At 32.8% G+C, this 27,626-nt stretch overlaps 1 protein-coding gene across 1 annotated transcript; it reads left to right on the top strand.

Moving 5' to 3' along the window:
* Window positions 1-1,500: 1,500 nt before the first annotated feature.
* On the top strand, window positions 1,501-2,977 carry LOC127736359 (basement membrane-specific heparan sulfate proteoglycan core protein-like). The gene is made up of 2 exons (XM_052246859.1): window positions 1,501-1,626; window positions 2,445-2,977. Exons 1-2 carry the CDS (start codon window positions 1,542-1,544, stop codon window positions 2,741-2,743), a joined length of 384 nt encoding a protein of 127 aa, XP_052102819.1. The 5' UTR covers window positions 1,501-1,541; the 3' UTR covers window positions 2,744-2,977.
* Window positions 2,978-27,626: the final 24,649 nt, after the last annotated feature.

Below are 27,626 nucleotides of genomic sequence, written 5' to 3'. Positions count from 1 at the left end.
GGTACTATTTTGTTGAAAAAAATCTAAAATAACGATGTTTCAGGATAATAAATGGAGAACGAATTTTGAAATTTATTAGAATTTTCACGGATAATTTTGAACCACTTAACAGAAGCTATTCTCGCAAACATTTGAAAAATTTAACCAGATCTATATCCTTTGATAAATTTCCTCTCAAAGTTGAAATACAAACTTGCGGGGTTTTTTTTGTCTGTTTGTCTGAACATCATCATGCATGTAAGCGTGGAGGAGGGGGGGGGGGGGGCGATGGGTTGAAAATCAAGCATTGACATAATACGTACAGTCATGCAGATTTTTTGTCTTTCAATAAATTTTGTCTTTTAGTTTCTCTTAACTCGGGAGGGGGGGGAGGTCTCCTCCTTAATAAGATAATTAAGACGTACCGCTGGAATTGGTATATGCAATATATATATATATATAATAGGTTGCAATTACACGGTCACCAAGCTAATATGTCATTGGATCAAAAATTTTTAATCTTTCAATAAGTTGCTTTTATAATTTATGCACCGATATCTAAGTTATATGAATGACCCCATTGTGGTGAACATCTTTATCTAATGTGACTTTAATGTTCACAAGTTAAGTGATTCCTTTATAAAAAAACTAGGATCTCACAAATTGTATATGCGATAACTGAGAAATATATGAGTGGGTTAGTAGTTTTCCATGATATATATGAGTCATGATTTTCACAAAACGACAAAAATATGAAATTTGAAATCCTAACTGAATATATGTACCTATAATCATATATTGAAGCCACCCCCTTCGCCTAGATGCCCCTTTTGTCTTTTGAAAAGATTTAATGGATTTTATTGTGTGTTACTATGGGCTTTATTCAATACCCAAAATTTCAATTAATCAAAAGTTGATTTCACAAATATTTTCTTAATAAACAAGTCCGTGCACCTAGAAAAGTTTTAACTACATGCATATTATATAATTCTGTAATTCTGTAATATATTATATTATTTTGTTATATTATATTTTATATCATTATGTTTCATATTATATTATTGTATATTATAGTATACACCATTTGCACCAAAAGGTTGATGGGGAATAGAACTGTGGTCACTCGTGGTCTTCTTCCGACAGACGAAAAAACCCTTTCTATAGTGGGGTGTCTGTTTGGTTGTGCGGGATGTATAAACTCGTAGCCATGACGGTCAGCATGGGGACGTTAAATACGATGCCTCGTGTAGAAAGATTGTCACAGTCTCTGCCCATTAAGAACCCTTGCAACAACTATTTGAGGGATTCGTAGATGGCATATTACAAATATTTTTCCATATTCAGATTGCCCTATTTTGAAAGTTGCAGTCCAAATGTTCAGCCCTTTAATCCGGTCAACCCCTATTACAGAACCTACCTAAGTGTCTATATGTTAAATTGTTCTGGTCCTGAACATGCATGGAATATTTGCCAATGCATGTTAAGCAAACAACAATCATTCATATATCATTTCAGTAACAAGAAAACCGGGTGATCCATGTGATACAATCGAGTTCCAGTGTATGTCAGGTGATCAGTGTGTTCCAAAGTCATTCCAATGTGATGGAGAAATCGATTGTCAAGATAGGTCAGATGAACTTGACTGTTGTAAGTTTATTTGTTTGATTGCTGACTCACTATTTTAGTCCATATTATAATACAAATTGTATCCAAGACTACAAAGTAGCGGGAGTATAAAGAGTTCGACCTATTTGTTCGTCATAGTCATGTTTGCTAAATAGAATAATCTATATCAGATTACTTTGATATAAGGTTAGATATTATGAGATGTTCACCCCTGTTGATTTTGAGGTCTATTAAGTTATGGTTACTGATATAGTTTTTAGTTGGACCAGAAACTACTTTCTGAAATCTTACGTCTTAACTGATAACAATCATATACCAAAAGTAAACAGAATATTTCATGCCAGCAGGGAACTATAAAATCTCAACCTTTATTTGAGAGGTGTTGTATATGTGAACTTGCTCACAAATTTTTTTTTAATTGATTCAGTTGTTCACATTTTCCCAAATTCTGTAGTTAATGATAATTTTTATTGATATTGAAATCATTCATGTGTTCATCCTCTCTTGTATTTGGTCACTTCCATTTTACTTTCAAAACGAACTGATACTTCTAACTGATAATTTCAATACAATTTGAAATACATTAAACAATTCTCAACCACATGGAAAGTAACCAATATTTTTTTAATAGAGCCAGCAGATAATTTTTCATGGCTATTCTGTACAGGGAAAATTAGGGATTGTAGCATTATTTTTGCTCATTATTACATGATTTATTAGAAAAAGGGATGTTTGTTTTGACTTTCAAAATATTACTCATCTAAATTAGTGTTAAAAAATGACATAAAGAAAATATCATCTATGCAAGTGCTATAACTTTTAAGTATATTTTATTTTAGTTCCCCCCGTCATCACTTTTCCGCCTGTATCAAAGATAGATGTAGAATTAGGGGGAAGTTTCACCATTATTTGTGAAGCTGTGGGAACACCTACACCACTGATTGTCTGGAGCTTTAACGGGGGAAATATCCCTACTGGACCCCATGTACTCACAAGCAGCAAGAGTGGAAGAGGAAATCTGACAATAACTGATGCTAGTGTTCAATATTCTGGTGCATATACATGTGAAGCTATCAACACACGAGATTCCATCTTTGCCACACCAGATACTATTATCATTGTCAGGAGTAAAAAATGAAAAAAATGAAGTTATCAATTTTCATGTTACACATTTGAACAAGAAGATTATAAAAAGGTAGAAGAAATGATATGAAGGATAGGTCCTCAATTACAAAATGATTTAAAGAAAAAAAAAACAATATAAAAATCAATATTTAAGTGATTCGTTTACTTTTTTTACTACATTTGCAAGGTTTCATTTAACATTTACTTGTCCTTGGTTGTGATCTTCATTAAAAGTCATAATAATGCAGATGGATATTTTTGCAATTTTGTTGTAATTGTGAAATTAGTGAAAATATAATACTTGCGGAAATTTGAGACTTTACAATACGGTACTTGTATTGCAAACATTCTTCAATACGGTACTTGTATTGCAAACATTCTTCAACAGAAACATGTATATGCATTCTTATAATTAGAATGAATTACTTTTTCATTTTTAAGATCAGAAAATCTATTTAAGTTTTCATCGCCAAAAGCTATCTGATGTTATGATACAGCTCGGATGCTCAGAGACTTACTCAAGTACTTGAATACTATTTGACATCTTACAAAATAGTATTTTCATCCAGTTCTTTAAAGCAATAAGACAAAATTTACCTCACGATTTTTTAATGAATCTTAGGGATTGGAATATTACGGGGTGGGATGTAGCGTCAACCACTAAAAACTTTACTAGGTATTTTGTTGCTTGATTAGAGCTTATCCTTCATATATTTTAATGGATCAATTTGATGATATAAGTTGAAGTTGCTTATGGATTGTTAATGAGTTTAATTGATTGGTCTAGCTTTTTACTGAAATAAAACAGTTTTAATGCCAAAATGAAATTTATTAGTAGGACTTTGTATAATAATAGATTAAAGATGGTATGGTAGTATTTAGCTATTTTGGATTGCAAATGAGTTTAATTGATTGGTCTAGATTTTTACTGAAATTATACAATTGTAATGCCAAAATGGAATTTATTTGTAGGATTTTGTATAATAATAGATGTAAAGATGTTATGGGAGTATTTAGCTATCTTGGATTTCAAATGGGTGTAATTGATTGGTCTAGAATTTTATTGAAATAATACAATTTTAATGTCAAAATTTAATTTATTTGTCGGACTTTGTATAATAATAGATTTAAAGATAGTATGGAAGTATTTAGCTATCTTGGATTGCAAATGAGTTTAAAGTAAAATCACAAAAATACTGAACTCCGATGAAAATTCAAAACGGAAGGTCCCTAATCAAATGCCAAATCAAAAGCTCAAACACATCAAATGAATGGATAACAACTGTCATATTCCTGACTTGGTACAGGCATTTTCTTATGTAGAAAATGGTGAATTAAACCTGGTTTTATAGCTAGCTAAACCTCTCACTTGTATGACAGTCGCATGAAATTCCATAATATTGACAACGATGTGTGAACAAAACAAATAGACACAATAGGTAAAAATTTCAAAAATAGGGGTACAGCAGTCAACATTGTGTTATAATCTTAATCACTATAAAAACAAATAAATATGTAACAAAAAAACACAAATAGGCATATAGGCAAAGCACATTAGCCAAAATGAAAGACAAGAATACAAAAATTACCATAACACAATGACGGGATGTTCAAGTACAGAGCCACGTCATACAGTTGGGTGCAGACCAAGCATAACATAAAGTAAACGCACGTTAACGCCGCGTGCACATATTTCGTTAGTTAACTTCAATTTTCGCGTTTACTAGTAAACGCGCGTTTACTATAATTACGTTAACGCGGTCAAAATGGAAATTTCTAATGTCTACCTGAGTAAACGCGCGTTTACTCTGTGTCCGTTTAGTCAGTAGTAAACGGGCGTTTACTTTAGATTTCACAAGTCTATTTTTACGTGCGCTTAAAAGTAAACGGGCGTTTACTACAGATTTCACAAGTGTATTTTTACGTGCACTTGAAAATAAACACGCGTTTACTTTTCGCGTTAATTGATTGTGTAAATTATGAAATACACTTCGTGTACATTTGTGCATTTATTTTATTTTGTTAAAACGACTTTTATCTTAATAATTTACGTATATGTGTTTAAAACCAAAACAATATCAAAAACACTTTTAATTCGAAATATTAACTTTTAATTATTAATTGCAAAAAAATCAGTTCCAATAACTTTAAGTAGCGGATTTTCTATATTTTCTTTTCAAAAGTTACATGTACAAATATCGACTCACAAATTTTCCACTATGACGGAAACGTCGTAAAAATGCATATAAACCCTTAGTAGAAACTTGAAAATTATCTGATCGTATCAACTCATCTCTAACTTCAGTAATGATTTTGCGAGATTCTTCAGTTAACTTGAGAAATTTTAAGCAGACAATCAAGTTATATAGATACAATGGATAAGCGTGGATTCTTGAAAAAGAAACCATGAGCCCGGAGGGCGAATGGTTTGTTTTTCATGAATCTACGCTAATCCATTGTATCTATAACTTAAACTATTGTGTTAATTTCTTTTCAAAATTAAAGCCTTTTCTTAATTAGAAGGTATTGTAAGTGAGTTTGAATAACCATGTTATCGTGTCCAACGATGCATTGATAAATCTCATATCACAATTAATTGGTTAACAAAATACAAATATAACACTTCTACCTTTAAAGATCTTTATATTACCTGGCATATGAATATTATCTGTTTATACAAAATAAGACATATTCGAAATTATTTCTAATAAAATTGAAAATGGAAATGGGGAACGTGTCAAAGAGACAACAACCCGACCAAAAAGCATATATAAAGTATATATAATAAGTATGTTGTCGAAATTTTTCTAGCACTCTAGGCACATCACGATTTTCTTGCATAGGAATTTTCGAACAAACCTTTGAATAATAATGTAGTAAAACAGATGAAATCATACTATATTTATAAAACAAAAATTGACAAATAGAATATAATCATTTTTGTTTCATAAAAAGTGAAATAGCCAATAATAATTAAAAAAAAACGGTAAAACTCGCTATTTTAACAAAACAATCCACTAAAACATGCAAAATTAGAAAAAAAAACCATGATAACTTAAGAATAGGAACAACAGAGAGAATACAGGGATTCGAACCTAAACCGACAAATCCCTATCTTTAACTCATTGATTTTAACCATGCTAACCTCGCGGCTACCAACTCATACTATACGACTGCCTATTGTGTCTTTATAAAGGTACAAGCCCTGTGTGTCCGATGAACCGATGTATATCAGATGTTCATTTAAATATATAAAATAGACTTCTATAGTGTAACCCATTGGTAGCCGATAGGTTTCGTCGATGTGTTGATGTCAGTCACACATAACAGATTTCAAGGAAGGGTTCGATTCCCAGTGAAGGCATATAAAAATTACAAAAATTAAAGGTAAGTTTTTAAATTAATTCCATTAGTGAACAGAAATCAGAAAATTAGCCAATTCAAACTTAATGAAATTAGGCACACAAAGGAAACAATTGAATATAATTTGGTGAGTCAATTTCAGCAGCAGATTTAGGAAGCGTTGATTCTAGAAAAAGAATCCACGGTAAATGAATAGGCTGACGTCACCACAATGGTTTAAGTTAACATCGTTGTTGGTAGACCAGACCTAGGTCTGCTTTTTAAGGACTGCTGCAGACCTATTGGCAAGTCTGCTCCAGACCAGACCTATGGACACATTACTATACTCGTTAGACTCTGTATAGATATTATATACATTAAAAAACTCGTTTTCATTTCATATTCTTATAAACATTAAATAATGGCTATAAAACTACACATTTTTGATCGACAAATATACATGCAGCTATCATAAAAGAAAGGAAATTTTTGTTTTTCAATAGTAGGCGGATAGAAAGGTTATCCAACGCATCGGAAAAATATTTTTATATGATGGGATATAAACATCATGGTTTACGTTGCTTCGTTCTCCATTTTTAACAGTCTCTTCCTAAATATAACTCTATGCATTTAATAAATTGATTTTTCATCTTAATTTCAACTTGTTTGCCTTGGATTTACGATTCTGTTTTTGCCAAATGTTCAAACGAAAATTGTACAGTGTAGGGATATTAATAAGGTGTTGTATAGTTATGTACCATCTCGTCAATTTAGAAAGACTTATCCTTACCGATCATAAATGATATCTGGGACGTCCGAAAAAATAGACTCGTTCTGAACATGAATGAAATATTTGCCCCTGGACGTTAAGCTACAAACAAAATCAGACAACCGACATAATATACGAACAATATACTATTCAAGAAGAGAAATTCTCATACTTTTCATTATAAAGTACAAATGAAATCAGTCCTGTCAGTGTTGGATGATGCCGTTAAATAGTTTTTTTTTTAAATACAAACCATCCTTAACTACTGACTTTAGTGACGGTTCATTATTATGGATACAGAGAGGAAATGCTGGCACTCTAAATTGATGCTGATAAAATTTTGTAGTTATTGTGTTCCAATATTGCTGTCATCTTTATAATACAATCCATCATGACATAGATATATTACTGATTTACTATGAGGCTATATATATTTACAAAATGAAGTGCAAATATTGTCAGTTTTGGTTGATGCAGTCAAATAATTTTGTTATACGAGTCAGCCTGAGGTATCAAAACTACTGAAATATGTTTACGATTCAATATTTTGATTAAAAAGAGGACATGCTAGCACTCTTAATTGATGCGGACAAAATTTGGTAGTCATTGTGTTCCAATATTGCTGTCATTTGTATTATACAACCCATCCTGACATAAAAATATTATTGATTTACTTTGCGACTATAAGATTTACATAATAGAGTGCAAATATGGTCAGTTTTGGTTGATGCAGACAAATAATTATGTTATTCGAGTCAGCCTGAGGTATCAAAACTACTGAAATTTGTTTACGATCCAATATTTTGAATAAAAAGAGGACATGCTGGCACTCTTAATTGATGCCGACAAAATTTTGTAGTCATTGTGTTCCAATATTGCTGTCATTTGTATTATACAATCCATCCTGACATAGAAATATTACTGATTTACTATGAGGCTATATAAATTTACAGAATAAAGTGCAAATATTGTCAGTTTTGGTTGATGCGGACAAATAATTTTGTTATACGAGTCAGCCTGAGGTATCAAAACTACTGAAATGTGTTTACAATCCAATATTTTGAATAAAAAGAGGACATGCTGGCACTCTAAATTGATGCGGACAAAATTTTGTAGTCATTGTGGTCCAATATTGCTGTCATATTTATTATACAATCCATCCTGACATAGAAATATTACTGATTTACTATGAGACTATATATATATTTACAAAATAAAGTGCAAATATGGTCAGTTTTGGTTGATGCAGTCAAATAATTTTGTTATACGAGTCAGCCTGAGGCATCATAACTATTGAAATTTGTTTACAATTCAATATTTTGAATAAAAAGAGGACATGCTAGCACTCTAAATTAATGCGGACAAAATTTGGTAGTCATTGTGTTCCAATATTGCTGTCATTTGTATTATACAATACATAAAAATATTATTGATTTTCTATGCGACTATAAGATTTACATAATAAAGTGCAAATATGGTCAGGTTTGGTTGATGCGGACAAATAATTTTGTTATACGAGTCAGCCTGAGGTATCAAAACTACTGAAATTTGTTTACGATCCAATATTTGGAATAAAAAGAGGACATGCTGGCACTCTAAATTGATGCGGTCAAAATTTGGTAGTCATTGTGTTCCAATATTGCTGTCATTTGTATTATATAACCCATCCTGACATAAAAATATTATGGATTTAATTTGCGACTATAAGATTTACATAATAGAGTGCAAATATGGTCAGGTTTGGTTGATGCAGACAAATAATTTTGTTATTCGAGTCAGCCTGAGGTATCAAAACTACTGAAATATGTTTACGATTCAATATTTTGAATAAAAAGAGGACATGCTGGCACTCTAAATTGATGCGGACAAAATTTGGTAGTCATTGTGTTCCAATATTGCTGTCATTTTTATTATACAATCCATCCTGACATAGAAATATTACTGATTTACTATGAGGCTATATAAATTTACAAAATAAAGTGCAAATATGGTCTGTTTTGGTTGATGCGGACAAATAATTTTGTTATACGAGTCAGCCTGAGGTATCAAAACTACTGAAATTTGTTTACGATCCAATATTTTGAATAAAAAGAGGACATGCTGTCAGCCTAAATTGATGCGGACAAAATTTTGTAGTCATTGTGTTCCAATATTGCTGTCATTTTTATTATACAATCCATCCTGACATAGAAATATTACTGATTTACTATGAGGCTATATAAAGTTACAAAATAAAGTGCAAATATGGTCAGTTTTGGTTGATGCGGACAAATAATTTTGTTATACGAGTCAGCCTGAGGTATCAAAACTACTGAAATCTGTTTACGATCCAGTATTTTGAATAAAAAGAGGACATGCAGGCACTCTAAATTGATGCAAACAAAGTTTTGTAGTCATTGTGTTCTAATATCATGAATATTGCTGTCATCTTTATTATACAATCCATCCTGACATAGAAATATTACTGATTTACTATGAGGCCAGTGTTCTCCTTTTTTCACTAAGGTAAGGTTGGTGTTTTGAAAAAAAATACTTGCAACCGGGTGGTTTTTTTTTTAAACAATTCCAGCCGAATTTTTTTTTAACCTGTGGGTCGGGGTCACAAAAAGAAGGATTAGTATATTAAGTGTATTCACATTTAACAGGTTGGGAACATTTGCTGTTGTAGAAAGAAATACAGGAAAAAATTAACCTTTTTAACTTAAAAAGGGAAAAATTCCTTATATTTGGAACAACTTATCTAAAAGAGGGGCCCACTTATTTTTAATAATAAAGAAGATATAAGTCCAGGAATATTACACAATTCTTGGACATGTTTTGAACATATAATACCAAATAGATGGAAAGATATATACTTTTTTGGGAAAAGTTTCTTCAAATAATATAGATATTTGCCCTTTTCAAACTTACTAAGCCTTTTGTACTTAAAAGTGGTTTTTAAGTAGTCTCAGTTTTTACATAATTTTTTGTTTCACTTGGAATGTACCTTCATAAAAGAGATAGTCATTACAATGAGGTGTTACCCCTCATTTGAGGGGTTTTTCCCAACCTGTTTAATTGAATTGAACAAAAAAAAACAGAAAAAAAAGAAGTAGCTATCACTGCTAGCCTTTTATTTGACAAATAAGTTGTGTGCATCTCGAACAGATGGCTTTTGCATGACTCCCTCCTCCTACGAATGCATGGCCTATCCAAGTTTCTGTCCTGTTCCTCGCTTTAGTGCTGTATATATTTTGGCACACAGAACCGTAATATTCTTCCTCTGTGACGATTACGGATTAGCCATTTGGAATAGGATCCCAGTTACGGCAACCAGTCCGGTACCCACGAATGTAGTTCTTAAAAAAAAATATGTAGCTTTTATATAAAATGGTGTAGTGTTATTATTACACAAGTTCTGTAACTGAATGTAGATTTATTTGAAAGGGTAGGCTTTGTAGTTTGAATTTCTGTAAAAAGATATTGATTTAAATGTAATCTGGCATCAGCACATAGAGTAAATTGCCTAAATTTTAGCCTTTATTCTTCCCCGGAAGTAGATGGACTGACCCTGTTGTCAATCAAACCAAATTTTGCAACGGAATGCCGGTCATGAGGCACTGAGATTGTACTTAAGAACTTCGAAACAAATGCCTAATATGAAACAGAAGTCCCAAGGTGGCTATCAAAATTATTTATTGAACAGCACCCCATTTATTTACTATGATTTTGAATGCGTTTCAATGGGGCAAATAATTGGGTCCACGTTCCTGTCAGAGGGCATATTTTGAACACTTCAATCTGCAATTGTAAGCTTTTTTTTTGAGTTACATGGATGAAATTTGACTAGAGACTTCAAAATGCAATAAGGAAAACAATGGTGTAATTATTTTTAAAATTTGAATTAAACTTTTTAAATTAAAATGAAATTTAAATTTATGAAATTTAAAAAAAACTTTTTTTTCAATTTAAAGTTTAAAAAGGGGTCACAGTAAGGTCATTTTGTTTGAAATATGTATTCATACACCTGTAAGTTAAAATGGAGGGATTTTTCGAAAAATATCAGCAAAAAGTATTAGAAAAGAGCGAACTAGCAAGAAATAACAAATGTCTTATATGGGATCAGGGGACAACAAAAGATGGAAAATATGGGCTTATTTCTTTCCCGTATCCTATTTCTGGGACCTGGAAAAAGAAAAAAAGCCCATAGATTCAGTTTTATGGTTTTTAATAAGTTTTTGATAAGTTTTAAATATTAAATAAAACATTATATGCCAGCCATTTGTGTCATAAAAGTTGTGTGCGAATGCGGCTCACATTTATTTAGAGCCGCATCACATAAATAACGACAGAATATTTTGTGAACTCAGAAACTCTAGCCAGGAGCTCTCCAATTTTCCAGATTGGGGCCTGGATTTTTTTTGGAAGATATTTAAGGGGTAGGTCTATAGCTTATATAAACAATTTTAACTGAATGTACAACAATTTTAGACTCCCTTTTACAGATTTTGGTGGTCCTTACAAGGACCGTTAATTTTGTCTGTATCTTTTTCAGCAGTATATGTATGCAGCTATATCTTCCTTGATTTTGGATCTTTTGAAGAACAGCTTCTGGTAGGTATATTCTTCTTAGCAGGTATTACTCTACCATATGAATGATCGTCTTTTATGCTTTTACAAATGCAGCATCAAGTTTTGGATCAGGTTGCCCTTTTTTATATCTATCTGTACATTTACATCGATCCTTCCGCATGCACCTTAGTTTTTTGTCCGGTGTGTTGTAAATTTTTCTTTTTCCTTTCTGGAGTATTTTGGTATACTTTGTTCCGTTCACACTCCCTTTGCATCTTGTACAAGGGTTTTAATGAACCTTTTGAGATTTTAAAACCAATACATTCTGGTTTTTGTCACCAGGAATAAGCTTTACCATTATTCAAAGTGTGAATTATTGCTGATGCCATCCCTTCAAATTTCTAGAAAAGTTCACATTCTTTTGTAAGGAAACACTTAGTGCTCTGTTAACAGCTTCATCGTTTTGAGTGTTATGATTAAATTTCATTTTCATTAATGCTTCTTCCCTAAGTTTCATTTTTGAAAGTTCCTGCATTATTAACTTGTCTTTGTTATCCATATTCAGGTTGGTGAACTTGTTTGGACCCAAGTAAATAGATCTCAGCTACCAACAGTTTGAGTGTCCACCACCACACACGTATGAACTAGTGGGACATTTAGAGCCGTCACAAGTATAACAACGCACAGTAGCATTAAGCATTCAGGCATATCCAGGATTTCCCTCGACATTTGTTAAACTATAGGAGATGCCGTCTTGACTTAGCTACAAGTGAGAACTACGCTGCATCTAGCCTCTTCCATTGTATTTTAAATGAACTTAGCTGACTGTTTGAAGACTATGTCTAATATTTTAAACCCTTGTTATGGGGTATGCTTTTTAGCATATGTAATTCATATAAAAAAAGGAAAGATTTTTTTTTAATTTAACAAATAATTATAATTAATTTTTTTGTCAGCAAAATTGTTTTTTAACTAGATTTCTATACGAAGAATGAATTTATCTACCAAATGCAATTTACAGAATGTAAATATCTTTTGAAATAAAAAGTTTTGCTGATTTTAAGCATATTTTCTTCATGAATTTATGATTTTATCCGATCAATTTTCTGGTATTTGAGATGTTATAGATAAGGATCAATAACTCTGTAACTGTTGGATTAAATTTATTGAAACTTTGCAAACTCACTACTGAGATGTATATCTTAATTTTAAAAGTGCAGTTTTAAGTCTGGGAAAAAAAATAAAGTCTGATAGGAATAGGATCCCATTTACGGCAACCAGTCCGGTACCCACGAATGTAGTTCTTAAGAAAAATATGTAACTTTTATTTAAAATGGTGTAGTGTTATTATTACACAAGTTCTGTAACTGAATGTAGATTTATTTGAAAGGGTAGTCTTTCTAGTTTGAATTTCTGTAAAAATTTTGATTGATTTAAATGTAATCTGGCATCAGCACATAGAGTAAATTGCCTAAATTTTAGCCTTTATTCTTCCCCGGAAGTAGACGGACTGACCCTGTTATCAATCAAAACAAAATTTTGCAACGGAACGCCGGTCACGAGGCACTGAGATTGTACTTAGAAACTTCGAAACAAATGCCTAACATGAACCAGAAGTCCCAAGGTGGCTATCAAAATTATTTATTGAACAGCACCCCATTTATTTACTATGATTTTCAATGCGTTTCAATGGGGCAAATAATTGGGTCCCCGTTCAATTTAAAGTCCTGTTCATATTTATCTTCGCTGCAGGCCTTTTCCGTTGTTTTTATTTTTTTTTTCAATTTCAACAATTTCAATACAACTATCCGTTTTAGTTGACTTATTTGACCTAAAATTTTCCTTATCACCATCGTCATCTGCCTTTCTCTTCCCCTGATTAATAAAAGAAAACATTGAAATTTGACGATCGGCCATTTTTGTCAATGAAAACAAATCAGCGAGGCGCGATTAGTATTTAAATTTTTACGGTACGGAACTGAAAAAAAAATCTAGAATTTGAAAAAAAACCGACCACCTCCTAAAATGGAAAGGCGGTCGGCTTTCAAAAGAAAGTAGTCGGCACACCCGGCTTAAATGCCGAATGGAAAACACTGGAGGCTATATATATTTACAAAATAAAGTGCAAATATGGTCAGTTTTGGTTGATGCGGTCAAATAATTTTGTTATACGAGTCAGCGAATATTTTTAATAAAAATAGGACGTGCTGGCACCCCATCAATTGATGCGGACAAAATTTTGAAGTCATTGTGTTCCAGTATTGCTGTCATTTGTATTATACAATCCATCCTGACATAAAAATATTACTGATTTACTATAAGATTTACATAATAAAGTGCAATTATGGTCAGTTTTGGTTGATGCGGACAAATAATTTTGTTAAACGAGTCAGCCTGAGGTATCAAAAATACTGACATTTATCTACAATTCAATATTTTGAATAAAAAAGAGGACATGTTGGCACTCTAAATTGATGCGTGAAAAATTTTGTAGTCATTGTGTTCCAATATTGCTGTCATTTGTATTTTACAATCCATCCTGACATAAAAATATAACTGATTTACTATGTGGCTATATAGATTTACATAATAAAGTGCAAATGTGGTAAGTTTTTGTTAATGTGGTCAAATAATTTTGTTATACGAGTCAGCCTGAGGTATCACTTTTGGTTAATGTGGTCAAATAATTTTGTTATACGATTCAGCCTGAGGTATCAAAACTACTGAAATTTGTTTACGATTCAATGTTTTGAATAAAAAGAGGACATGCTGGCACTCTAAATTGATGCGGATAAAATTTTGTAGTCAGAAAAAGAAATATACTTATATTGGATCGTAAACAAATTTCAGTAGTTTTGATACCTCAGGCTGACTCGTATAACAAAATTATTTGTATGATTTATTTTCAATTAATTAAAGAAGTGTCAAATCATTAACTGTAATCGTCAATATATCAATCGAAAATGACCAGTTGGTCATTTAACTTTGATGTACCTTATCATTTGATATGTAAGGTCAGTGTATCCAGGATACGATGACAATCGGCGTTAACGCGCGTCTACTTTTTACGAAAATAGAAGACGCGCCTTTTTTCACGTTAACGCGGAAGTAAACGCGAAAGTAAACGCCCGTTTACTTTTTATGTCTACTGAAATTTCGGAGTTAACGCACAGATAACGCGGCGTTTACATGAAGTGCACGCAAGTGAACGCCGCGTTAACTTTTTCCGCCTGTCTACATGTACATATGACGGCAATTTGTTTTGCGCATCTATGGATGTTTTACGTAATTGTTTGTATACTTACAGCATCAGTGATATGTAATACTGACGAGTTTCGTTGTAATAACAAGCAGCAGCTGTGTGTACCGAAAGTCTTCGTTTGTAATAGACAGTTTGACTGTGCCGATGACAGTGATGAAGACAATTGTCGCAAGTTATCTACTCTTAGTCTCATTTAAATGTTGTGCTTTAAACACCCCTCCCTATTTAAAAAAAAAATTATGAACTCACATTTTGCACTGAAACCATGATAACAAACTTTATCACTAAAAAGTTTAAAATTATTTTTTTTGGATATTTGTTGATATATACATCATGTACATGTGCTTTTTGTGTACCTAATTCGTACACCACATAATTATATTCTGTATGGTTTTTTTTCGTCCTTTACCACCCTATTTCATGTTTTATATAAATGAAATTTTGACAGCACAAAGCAAAAGCTATATTTAAAATAATTTGCTGATTCAGCATATAAGGCATTCTATGTAAAAAAAAATCAAAAACATTCACAAAACATTTTAATTTGCTAGCAACTTTCTGCTCTTATCAATTGATTTCCTAACAATGAAATAACCCACATGCCTTTAAAAATAAATTCATTAAACAAGTTCAGCTTTCTCTTTTTTGGCAAAACTTAAGCTTTCATTATGAAAATAATTGTTTATTTGAGGTTACAGTTTAATTTGAGAAGTGTAAATTTAAGTTTCAGGTTTGGGCAAGGTCGTAATTTAGAGACTGGCTTTAGGTTTAAGTACAGATACAGGTTATGAAAAGTATGGCCTTATCTATTGAAAGGCTAATAAAAGTAAAAGAAGGCAAATCTTTAAAATAATAGATAAAATAGTGCTGAAATTATATCATTTTGCATTTGAGCTGTCATATTTCACAAGTTAACTGTTTTGGCATGATTATGAATTGTTAACTCAATGTTGTTTTGTATTTTGTGTTTTTGATTAATTTGTTTGTGACAGTCCATTGTATTGAGTTCAGTTTCTACAACCTTTAACTCATTATAACTATCACCAATTTGCTGTGCTAAACAACCGATAAGGACAATGCTAAGAATAAAAGACTAATGGATTGAAAGTTAATATTAATATGTTCTTTTTGGTATTTTGTAAGTAAAATTTGTTGCCATTAGAAGGGGCTATAACTTTGTCTCAGTGGAAAAGGAATAATTTTATCCTCCATGCAAGAAGGGGAGATTATTTTTGTTCCTGCTAGAAGGGTAGATAACAATGTGATTAAAGTACAAGAGCAGACAACCTTGTCCACACAAGAAGGGTATATAACTTTGTGCTACAACTACAAGGGCAGATAAGTTTGACTACACAAGCAGGGGAGTTAACTTTATCCCTGCTGAAAGGGTAGATAAATTTGTATTTCAACTACAAGGGCAGATAAATTTGTCCTCCAGCATTTATACATGAATATATGTAAATGTTTTAGCCTATGATCAATGCTCATCAAGCGAGTTTCGTTGTGACGATGGATCATGCATCAGCGTGAATCTTGTCTGTAACGGCAGATCTGACTGCGCTGATCGCTCTGATGGGAGAGGATGTCGTAAGTATGGCTCTGGAGCATTTGTGATGTAACCGTGCATTATGCTCATTTATGCTAATTTATGCGAATTTATGCTCATAGTATCCTCTCCCATGTAGTCAGTCATATTCATACTTAATTAAATATGTGTAGATTACTTTATCAAACACAAAGTTCAAGTTCAAGTTGACGTTCGAATGTATACATTTGTGTCTTAGAAATTCTTCTTTGTACAACAAAGGTACTAGAATCTTTTTGTAAAATATTGATCGCCCTGAAAAGGACCATTTATAAGAGATATATCATTGTCAGTAGATGCATGTCCAAAGCCTTATCCTCGACTCTCGATGGCTTCCTGTACCGTGAACATTTCCATTTTGTTTATTTACGCCTGTGACGTCATTTTCATGGGAGGTAACTCGAGTACAAGCAAGAAACTCAAATGGTTATTCGCCGGTGAATATTAGAGTTATTCAACGCTGGTGTAAATTTTTAGGGTTTTTCGTCCTTCCTTGCAATTAAATGAAAATTAACTGAATTATTCCATGTCACGTGATAAACTGTTACACAATAGAATTGTTTGTAATATTTGTAAGGTATAATAATAAACAAGAAGAGTGTACTTGTTTGTTTTTGTTTATTGTAAATAGACCCAACAGAGGATACAACAGACTGCCATAGAATGAATAAGATGTGACGACTTTGGTGCGTGCTATTTTTTCAGTGACGAAACAATGTCATGGAACGATGCACAGGTAATTATTACCAAGATATAAGAAGATTTGATATGAGTGCAAATGAGACAACTCTCCACCTAAGTCACAATATGTAAAGTTAAACCATTATAGGTTAAAGTAAGGCCTTCAACACTGAGCATGGGCTTACATCGAACAAACAAGCTATAAAGGGCCCAAAAAATGACTAGTGTTAAACCATTCAAACAGGAAAACCAACGGTTTAATCTATAAAAATCGAGAAACGAGAAACACTTATGAACCACATCAACAAACGACAACAACTGAACATCAGGTTCCTGACTTAGGACAAGTTCAAACAAAAGCAGCGTGTTAATTTAAACGTTTTGATAGGCTCCAACTTTCACCCTAATCTGAAACAATAGTGTTACATCACAATTGCATGACATAGAAAGACACACTATAAAATACAAATTAAAATGGCTTGTTGTGAACTTACTTCTTTATAATACAAACGGGACTGAGCGGGTAAAATCTTACATGGGTGTTCACAACAAGTGTTTGTCTCAATAAACAACTACCACAACTTTGTACACGGCAGTTACGTTTTATGCAAACAACATTTAAAAATACAATACTTTATTATCAATAAACAATAAATATAAAATAATTTTATTCACACAGGAATACGCGAATAAATAATAACAAATGAACAATTAACGTTAATGTGTTTAAATTGCCGATCGCGCTATATTTAACAAGGGAACTTCGATCTATGAATAGGGCAAATTATATCTTGATGCGGAGATCAGTAAAATAGTGTGTAATGCTGGTTCCTTTTGTAAAATATAATATAACAATAAATCGTCTTATTCTTCAATCCAAACGTCTACATAAAAACAACTTCTCTCTTAAAAACTCGATAAACAATTGCTGGGCGGAAGTTGACGTCAACAATGGGAAAGTGAAAGTACGGGAATAAATATAACGTAACGTTGTGTAAATTGTACTTTTACAACACTGCCCACCCTTTTTGAAAAAAACATTTCGCCCTCGAAATAAAAACATTACCTATATGTACTTTATTTACAGTAATAAAAATCAACAATAACGACAAGAAAAATACACAATATGCAAAATTTCAAAATTTCAAAATTCCCTCTTCTCTAAATGCATATTCATAACATATGAAACATAGCAATATCAACACAATTAAATAATTAAGCAATAAATCATCAACATATACATATATATTGTTCAAATATTGTGAAATTTCATTTATACAGTTTATTAATAGGTGACTTATACGGAAAGAACACCACACTTTTGATCTTCCTATTTTCTTTCCCCAATTTTCTCTTCATCTGTGACGATGGTTGGGTTATTTCCTCTTCTGGCTGTTTCCTCATGGCAAGGACCTGTACAAAGTATTTAGGGGGAACAACTCCATCTTCATTTCCATCACAAAGTATTACATTATTGGCTGACCGGAAAAACTTGAACCCATCTGCTAAAGCTGTCTCTAGATTTATAAATATCATTACTTCACAGGATTGTCTCATGCCACTGATGACTCCATTTTCTCCTGGTTCTTCTGCCTCGAAGCGGATATGGTTTCTTCTTATTCTACTTAACCTTGTGTGTTTGATCTTCTCTCAAGAATTATAGTAAGTTCCATGGATAACCATAGAAACTTCCTTGGCATTTAATAATGGTTTTAATTCAAGATCCTCTACTTCAATACTATGTCCTTGGTTTGCTCTGATTTTCATTTTTCCTCTTTCTTTATCTGGGTCCAGATGAAATCTCTTATTGTCGTTTGTTTTCACAATTCTTTTTACATCTTCAAGGTCATAATCCCGTAGATTGTTTTGCCTTTTTAGAATTTCATCAACATAAAGAAAACCACCTGGCATCGTTTTATATCCCTGTCTTTCTGCACCATGTCTTAGAATAAATGATAGTGCCTTTGGTAGCTGGATCTCTGACGTTTCTCCTCATGATCTGTGATGTCTCCTGTCATCATTTTGTTGATAGTCTCTTATATTGTATCCTTGACCTTGCTTGTAACTATCATTGTTGTCAGAAAAACCTTGATACATGTATCGATGACCTCTGCTATGACCATCTCTCCTATTATCATAACCTCTGTCTTGATTGTGATAGTCATACTGTCTTTTGTTGTACCTTTGATGATGGTAATCTCTCCCTTGACCCTGAGAGTTGTCGCATTTTTCATCAAATCCCTGTCGTTGTTGACCTTTTCCTCTGTTGTAGTGTTGAGGTCTGTTATCTTGTTCATGTTGGTTTTTATTGTAGAAAACTTGTCCTTGGTCTTGTTGCGCATCCCATTCCATATTTTGATTATCAAGACCTTGTTGGTTTAAGTCAATTCCTTGTGGACCTGTGGAGGCTGTACTTTGTACTTGTTGTGACTGGTCTTGGGATGCAGCATCAGTAGAAGAACCAAGAGTATCCTGTATGCAATGTTCAGGTAGGCTTCTATCTGGACTTGGATCCCTGGTATGATCCTCATCATTTTTGTCTTTAGGTCTTGCCCTGTCATTGGAATTGTTATGACTTTGTCCCTCTGTCATATCATCCTGGTGTTGTACATTTGGTTTCTGGTTGTTAGGAGTTTTACCAAATCCACTTCCCTGGGGTCTCTTCTCTTGATTATATTGTCTGTTTTTCTGTCTGTAATTGTCTCGGTTATTCCCCTGATTACCTTGTCTGTCATTACCTCTGTTGTATTGTCCACTGTAATTGCCTTGGTTATTCCATTTATTGCCTTGTCTATCATTGCCTCTGTTGTAATGTCCATTACCACCTCTGGCTCTGCTTCTACCACTTCTTTGATAACTGTTCCCCTATCCTCTTCAATACCCACCTTGCTGGTGCGCATCCGCCCTTTGTCCACTGTGATACTTCAACAGTCTGTTGCTTTCTCTTCTCTTTACTTCACATGGATACCAAATGTCTTTTATTTGAATTCCACGTTTTGTATTTACTGTGATGTTTATTTGATCAATAATATCCCAACAAGAAGCAAATCGTCATTTAAGGGAGCTACGTATACTGGCCAAGTAAAACGCAATGGCCCCAAACTCATTTCTATCTCTGTAATACCGGTCTTTTCCCCCTCTTCAGCTACTAACAATCCATGCGTTGCTGTCTTCAACTCAAGATGATGTTCTTTTGCAAGGTTCCTATAAACCTTTTCACTGAGCACAGTGACCTCAGCACCTGTGTCAATTACTGCTTTTAACTCATAATCATTTATTTTAACAGACGTTTGAATAACTGCTGATTCAAATCTGTTAATACATACATTATTTTCTCCATCAACACTATCAACAGAAAATTCGTTGTCTTCAAAGTGTTTCTCTGGTAAAATTCCGGAAGTTAAAGCAATAGTTTTCTCATTTATATCATCTCTGTACTGATTCACAGCATCCACCCTGGACAAAACTGGTTTTTTAATATGTTTCTTCTTGCTACATTGGTCTGATTTCTTGCTGATAATGTTAACATCACTGCTTGAAGGGCCTTAACCTTCAGTAGTGTGATGTTTCTCAGAAGAGTTTTTCCCTGAGGTTGCAGATTTTCTTTTTAAACAATTTTCTTCTAAACATTCAATTTCCTTCTTTGGAATAGATTGTTGTCTTTTCTCAATAATTACTTCATTACTGCTAAATCCATTACTGTTTGGGGCTATGGCTTGGCTTACAGGCACAGCCCTTTCTAGTTTAAAGGATCGAAAGGTGTTTTGACTGGTGCATACACATCTCTTTGTTCGTTTTCTCTATAATAGTTATTTTTCTTTGGTTCCCATTTATCTTGTTTTGATAGACAATTACGGCTGAAATGACCAATGCCATTGCAATTATAACACCTCTACGTTGTCTATGCGTAATTGGACTGGTAATTATTACTGTTAGTATTTGGCAAACTAGGCAATTTTTTGTTTAAATTAGCCATTCCCTCAATAATATAATCTTTGAGTTCTCTGCCAAACTGGTTAAGTCTTTCTTCAGTAACGTAGTGTTTTTGGTGTAACCTTCTGACATCGTTTTTTTTCCACACTGGCTAGATCTACAGCTTTCATGCCACATGACCATATTCAAGGCTTCATCAATAGATTTTGGTTGCTTGCTTATAACATCATACGTCATATTTTCATCACTAAGACCATAAAGGAAATGCTCAACAGTCAATTCCTCGAATAGCTGAGTCCCTTTAATTTCTGTAAGCTTTACTTATCAGGTTTACAACTCTATAAACAAATTCTTGTAGGCTTTCTTTGTTCTGCTTATGAAGATCCTGGAGTGCTGCTCTGTGTGTTGATGGTAAAATATTGTCACCGAACCTCTTCATCAACTCAATAAATAAACTAAGAAAATCTGTCTGTACTGCATTTGGGAGCCTTGAAGCAAAGTTTAAAGCTTCATCTTTCAAACATAATAACAGCTGTGTTGCTTGCTTCTGATTGTCCCAAGCGTAGCTTCTTGAAATGATCTGGAATTGACACCAAAATGATTCCATTCATCTTTGCCATTATAAATAGGAAGTCTATGTTGTGGTTCATTTGATGACATGAGACTCATATTTGCTACGTTGGAATATGTGTTTTCTGGACAACGAGGTCTATCATATTTCGAGTACATATTATCAGCAGTTGCTCTTAGATATTCTGTTCCTCTATCTGGTTTTATAATTTCTGGAGGAAAATATGTCTGAGGTTCAGCATAATTACTTTTTGTATGAGTATAATCAGGCATATTTCTAAGTAATTGTGAATGTCTTGTGTAGGTCTCTGGGTACCCAATAAATCTTTCATGATGCGTACTATCAGAACTTTGAGATGACGACTGTCTATGATCAGGTAAGTATCAACATACTGATATCTGCCCACTTCAGAATAGTCAATTATCTGCTGTTCATGTCTATTCATTTCACACCTCTCCCTTTCAACAGTGCTATGAGTGCTTTGATGTTCTCTATTGCTTTGACCAGATGTTTCGTTTAATTCCTGTCGTTCAGAGTGATCAGATCATACTCCAAGTATTTTGATATGTTTCTCTACTTTCAGTCGGAACAGTATTCTCTGTACTTGGATTTATTGGTCGCCTAATGTCAATTGAATTGTTAGTATGTAAGGTACTATGATGAGCCTCTCTGTTCATTTCCCATCTAGGAATTGTATCCCCTTGTCTCATTGTGGTTATTTCTACTTCATTATAACTATCATTCTGTCTTGGCATGGTACTTTCATCAGCGAAAATTGGTGTATTACCTTCCTAAACACGGATCATTGTTTCAACTTCATTTGTTGCTGAATTTTTTGAAGTTTTCTCGATTTTCATTCAATATGTGTGAATCCGATAATGAACTTAAACAACTGCTTGGTTCATATAAACTTCTAGTTCTTTGAACAGTAGGTAACTGACGACTTCTGAGCATCATTTTTATTCAAATGTAAAATATTGCACGAACGTCGAAATTATATCTATTTTAAAACGATTTCGAATGAAAAATTTATTTGTTTCTTAAAAACTTCTCGTTTGTAATTTACGTAGTATTTCGCAAGGAATATAAATTTGCGTATTATCACTAAAATTAAAAAACAAAAACCTTATTCTATATGTCTTAACACGATACTTAAATCACGGTTTACTCAATATTATTCACGTCTGAAAAATTTCAAACCTAAAAGCTAATACAACCTTGAAAGGATTTGAAATGTTTATTGAAATACCGAAAACGATCATATAAAAAATACACCTTACAAAACCAATAGCTAAATCAGCTATAAACAGTCTAGAAGTAATGCTAGCCCTACAGTTAAATTTCAAAACCAAAAGCTAAATACGCTTTGAAAAGTTTTAAAAAAACCTAACAAATCAGCGGAAAAGTTGTAAAATCAAAATAACGCGAAGTAAAGGAGAAAAGGTCAAAACCAAAAGCCAATGAATGCTTTGAAAAGTTTTGATACGCGGGAAACGCGGGACAAAAGGACAAATTTCAAAGACCAAAGCAAAATATGCCCTATAAAGTCTAGAAATTTAGGATCAGGTGAACTTAAAACCAAAAGCCAAAACAGCTTTAAAAAGTTTTAAATTCGTAAAATATTACGACAAGTTTACGAACGAAGAAAACAAAACCAAAAGCTAAAAACTGCTTTGAAAAGTTTTGCAATCTTATTTAAACGGATTTTAAATTAATCCCACCGTTGCCACCAGTTGTTGTAAACTTACTTCTTTATAATACAAACGGATCCGAGCGGGTAAATCTTACATGGGTGTTCACAACAAGTGTTTGTCTCAATAAACAACTACCACAACTTTGTACACGGCAGTTACGTTTTATGCAAACAACATGTAAAAATACAATACATTATTATCAATACACAATAAATATACAAAAAGTTTATGTAAGATCAGTAAAATAATGTGTAATGCTGTTTACCTTTTGTAAAATATAATATAAACATATATTTTCTTATTCTTCAATCCCAACGTCTACATAAAAACAACTACTCTTTTGAAAACTCGATAACCAATTGCTGGGCGGAAGTTGACGTCAACAATTGGAAAGTGAAAGTACGGGAATAAATATAACGTAACGTTGTGTAAATTGTACTTTCACAACATGGCTTAACTCAATCAAAAGACATATTAACAAAAACAAGTGAACACACATTGAGCGAATGAATTTGATCTTTGACAAAATGTAAATACAAAATTAATAAAACAAGAGGCTTAGATGTAAATAAAATATCAGAAAGACTACCATAACCTTGCACAAAATGCCACAAAAAAAAATAACGTACACGGGTGAATTAAAATAACAATGTTATAAGGTATTATGGAGTACAGAAATATTTTAAACAAAATTAATAACTTGTTAGTACGAGTAACAGAAGTAAAAAATTATCGTCATACCAAACACTTATCAAAGGCGGTATATATTAAAAATAGTAAGACGAGACATAACAGTAATTAAGTAAACATTAAATAACAAAAATGCATTACAAATTAATTGTATCAACAGGTCAAATTAACTCGAAAGAACGATTTGAGAGTACTCGCAGTTACTGAAAGCTAGTTAAAAGCCAAAAACAATTGATAATAAACAGTCATACATCAGAGACAAAATCACTTAAACACATGCAAAGGATTTAGTATTTTGAAGTCATGGACAGTAAAAAAAAATGACTAAAAATAAAAGTATCGACAGGGAGTAGGATAGTTAGATCATAGATGTCAACCTGTTTTGATAAATATGTATAATGTATAGATAGAGTAACCTCTATATAGAATATATCAGGGATGTCACAATCTGAAGCCTTGCTACTCTATCATGCATTTGAATGCTTCATGACGTATGTTCCAGTTAAAAATTTGGTTTATTGACGTTCGTTCGTTAGAGCTTGGCCAAAATATTTTTCAAGACGTGAGTATGCAAAAATATTGAAAAACAATTTACAGTGAAGGGCACAAGACTATGTGAAAGACATCAGACAGACTTGTGTTTTATTTACAGCAGGAAGGCGTTTGTCTACATAAGATTTCAACGTGGTGGTCAATCAAGTCAGTGTCAAACTAATATATCACTTTTTTTGTAAACATCGTCCCTTGATGGCTAAGCGCAATGGTATTTCCCTATCTGCATGAAGTGACTTAGACGTCTTCTATCCTTGGTACACATCGACGTTTTTCAATTTTGTTTTGTCGTTTTTTGGCATGGCGTGGTCATTTTATTTTTTACTAGGAGATTGAATTTTCTTTTGGTATCTTTCGTCTCTCTTTTTCAGTAATAGCAAAAACCTAATATTTGTGGAGCACAGCTGTTACCTTTTGTCATTTTTGAAGGTTTGGAATATTTACATTTAATTATAGCTTTAGACAAGGTTACAATTTCAAAAACACGTTCTCAAAATTTAAATTGACTGCGTTTTGTAGGAGCAATGCAAGAAAACAGAGCGGTTCACTAGATATCTTTTCCGAAAAAGAAGCTGTGTGGCTGGCTGATTCTATTCGTAATCATGAAGGTATTGAAATTTTGTATGCAGTGTTTGCCTAATTTGAAATAATTATCAAGCATTCATTACCGGATGCACACTATAGATACATTGACAACATGTATCCTGGACATTGATAGTGTCCCCTTTGATATACTATTCAACAATCTTTGATTCGGTTTTATAAATGTTGAAAAAAGAGAGAAGACATCTAGGCTGGTTTTCTCCCCTGCAATGACTGAGACACCCTAGTCTTATATCCGTCATCAAAAATTCATCGTAGACTATCATATTAAAAATCAACTGAATATGTGAAAAAGAAAGTGTGTATAACTGTTATTTTCTCAAAATTTATATGTTCAAATCCCATAATTTCATCAAAAAATCAATGGAGAGGAACCAAACGTTAACTAGATCTGTCATTTGCCATAGTTGACTTACAAACTGAAAATCAGCTCAATATGTGAAGGCGTTTTGTAAAAAAAAAAGTTCGTATAACTACTATTTCCATGAAATTATAAAAGTCCAAAGCCCCTAATTTAGACAAAAAATCAATGGAGCGAAACAAAACGTAAAATCGATCTGTTATTCGTCATGGTCGACTTACATACTAAAAATCAGCTCAATATGTGAAGGCGTTTTGTAAAAAAAAAGTCCGTATAACTACTATTTCCATGAAATTATAAAAGTCCAACACCCCTAATTTCGCCAATAATCAGAGGAGCGGAACCAAACGTAAACTCGAACTGTAACTCATCTTAGAAGTAAAGCCTGTTCCATTCATAAAATTGATGAACGTACTCTATATCTACTGTTTATTGAAGAAGTTAAATGCATTACCAAAGCCTTACATATAGCTTTAACAAATACTGTTAAAAGTGCCTTGACTGTCCTTCTGTTATCTCTCGCCAACTATTCGCACTTTTTTATTTTCCCTATTGCAGGGACTGAATTCTGGATTGGAGGAAAAAGACAAGGTGAAGTGTACAAATGGGTTACTTCCGATGGCAAAAGAAAAGATATGAACTACACACGATGGGCACTGGGATCACCTAACGTATTTGGTTCTTATTGTGTCGAAATCGATAAACGTTTCCAGTATAAATGGAATGATACTGCTGGTGTATTGTCTCAACATTATATATGCAAGCTATATATGACATAAGAGTCGATTTAACGGGTGCAAATGTGGTTGAAAACCTATCATCAATATGTTAGAAGGATAATGGTTTAGTGGAAATTTTGCATGTCTTTCGTGCGATTTCCCAATTATACCCGTTATTTTTCATATTGTTTCACTGTTTGCGCTACAAGAACACCTGGGTTCGCCTGTTTTTATACGTAGCCTCGTTTTTCTCAAATGCCGTTAGTTTGCAATGTAATTTTATGTTGTCTTTCTTAGTTTTTATGTATGTCTCTTGATTTCCTTTCAGTTTAATAACGCTTCGGTATTCTACCTTAAAACGTTTATATTTTGCGGCTGGTGCGGAATTTCGTAAACTATTAATAAATGAAAACCAACTATTAATTGTTATCAAAATGATTTGGTTGATTTTTTTGTATTATTCATTGACTTTTGACGAGGTCAATACGTTATATGTGGACCTGTTCAGATTATATTGAACGAATACGAGGACGAAGTATTGACTGAGTGAAAGTCCTTAATTGATATATAACATAAATTATGTAGATCATAGCATGGGTTTTAAATCTATATTAACTCGATGTTACTCTTTTTGGAAATTATATTGAAGCTACATTGTATGTTAATATTTTTAGGTTCATGGCGTCAATAGCATTTCTAAATATAGTAACGTCGAGTCAATATGTCGAAATAGTGAAAAAATACAAAATATATTTTGGAAAACACGTGACCAAATAATCCAATGAGAATCATTTGGTCGCTAAGGTTAACACCGCTCATGATGTATTATATGCGCCTATGATCCTAGGTTTACCCTTAAATAGTGTATCAGTAGCATTGTAGAAAGTAGACACGCATTTTTTGTCATCTGTGGCATAGGTCTATTAGTTCTCATTGTGCCGATGAGATACGTACGCTCTCTCAATAATTTGTTAGCTAAATTAAGTGAAGCAAAAAATCTATCGGCAAAAACATGAAATTTTTTTTCAAGAAGATGCGAATTCTTCATTAAATTCAAAACTACATTTGTTCCTTGTAATGTCCCAGCAGGAGTGGGATCGAAACGTTTCCTGTGATGAACATCCATCTGTAAAACATACCCGGTGACGGACTCGACCAACATCCAGAATTTAACGCCAAACCTTGAACGTTTACTTGGTATATACTGTAACATACTTGTTGTACCCACAAGAGATTCATTTACAGCAAGTTATCTGCGGGGATTTTATTATATAAAGTCGTAGAATCTTTTATTTTTTTTTAACGAGACGACCATATTACCTTGAAAATGTATATTTTGGTGGTGGTGATTAAGTGGGGTGTGTGTGTTTTATCTTAAAAAAACTCTTTTCCCAACTTTGAAGAAAAACATTTTGATCAGGGAATTTTTTTTTATCATTATCAGTTTTTGCCGTTTTAAATTCAATATCAAGTGTGAAGCTTGACTCATAAAGCAAACTTGAATAAAAAAAAAAACATAGTACCCCTTTCAGAGTAAAAAGGCTGTTCAATAAATGTATTATTTGTATTTTCTACATTTGTTT

Source organism: Mytilus californianus, unplaced genomic scaffold (assembly GCF_021869535.1).
Source record: "Mytilus californianus isolate M0D057914Y unplaced genomic scaffold, xbMytCali1.0.p SCAF_30, whole genome shotgun sequence".
NCBI classification, from domain to species: Eukaryota; Metazoa; Mollusca; class Bivalvia; order Mytilida; family Mytilidae; genus Mytilus; species Mytilus californianus.
The sequence above is the reverse complement of the archived record's forward strand: the minus strand, read 5'-3'. Positions and strand labels throughout refer to the sequence as shown.

Bases quoted from the DNA above. Each gene is read 5' to 3' on its own strand.
- LOC127736359 (XM_052246859.1), top strand. From the start codon at position 1,542: ATGTCAGGTGATCAGTGTGTTCCAAAGTCATTCCAATGTGATGGAGAA. The intron at 1,627-2,444 runs GTAAGTTTATTT...ATTTTATTTTAG, and splicing joins GTCAGATGAACTTGACTGTT to TTCCCCCCGTCATCACTTTT.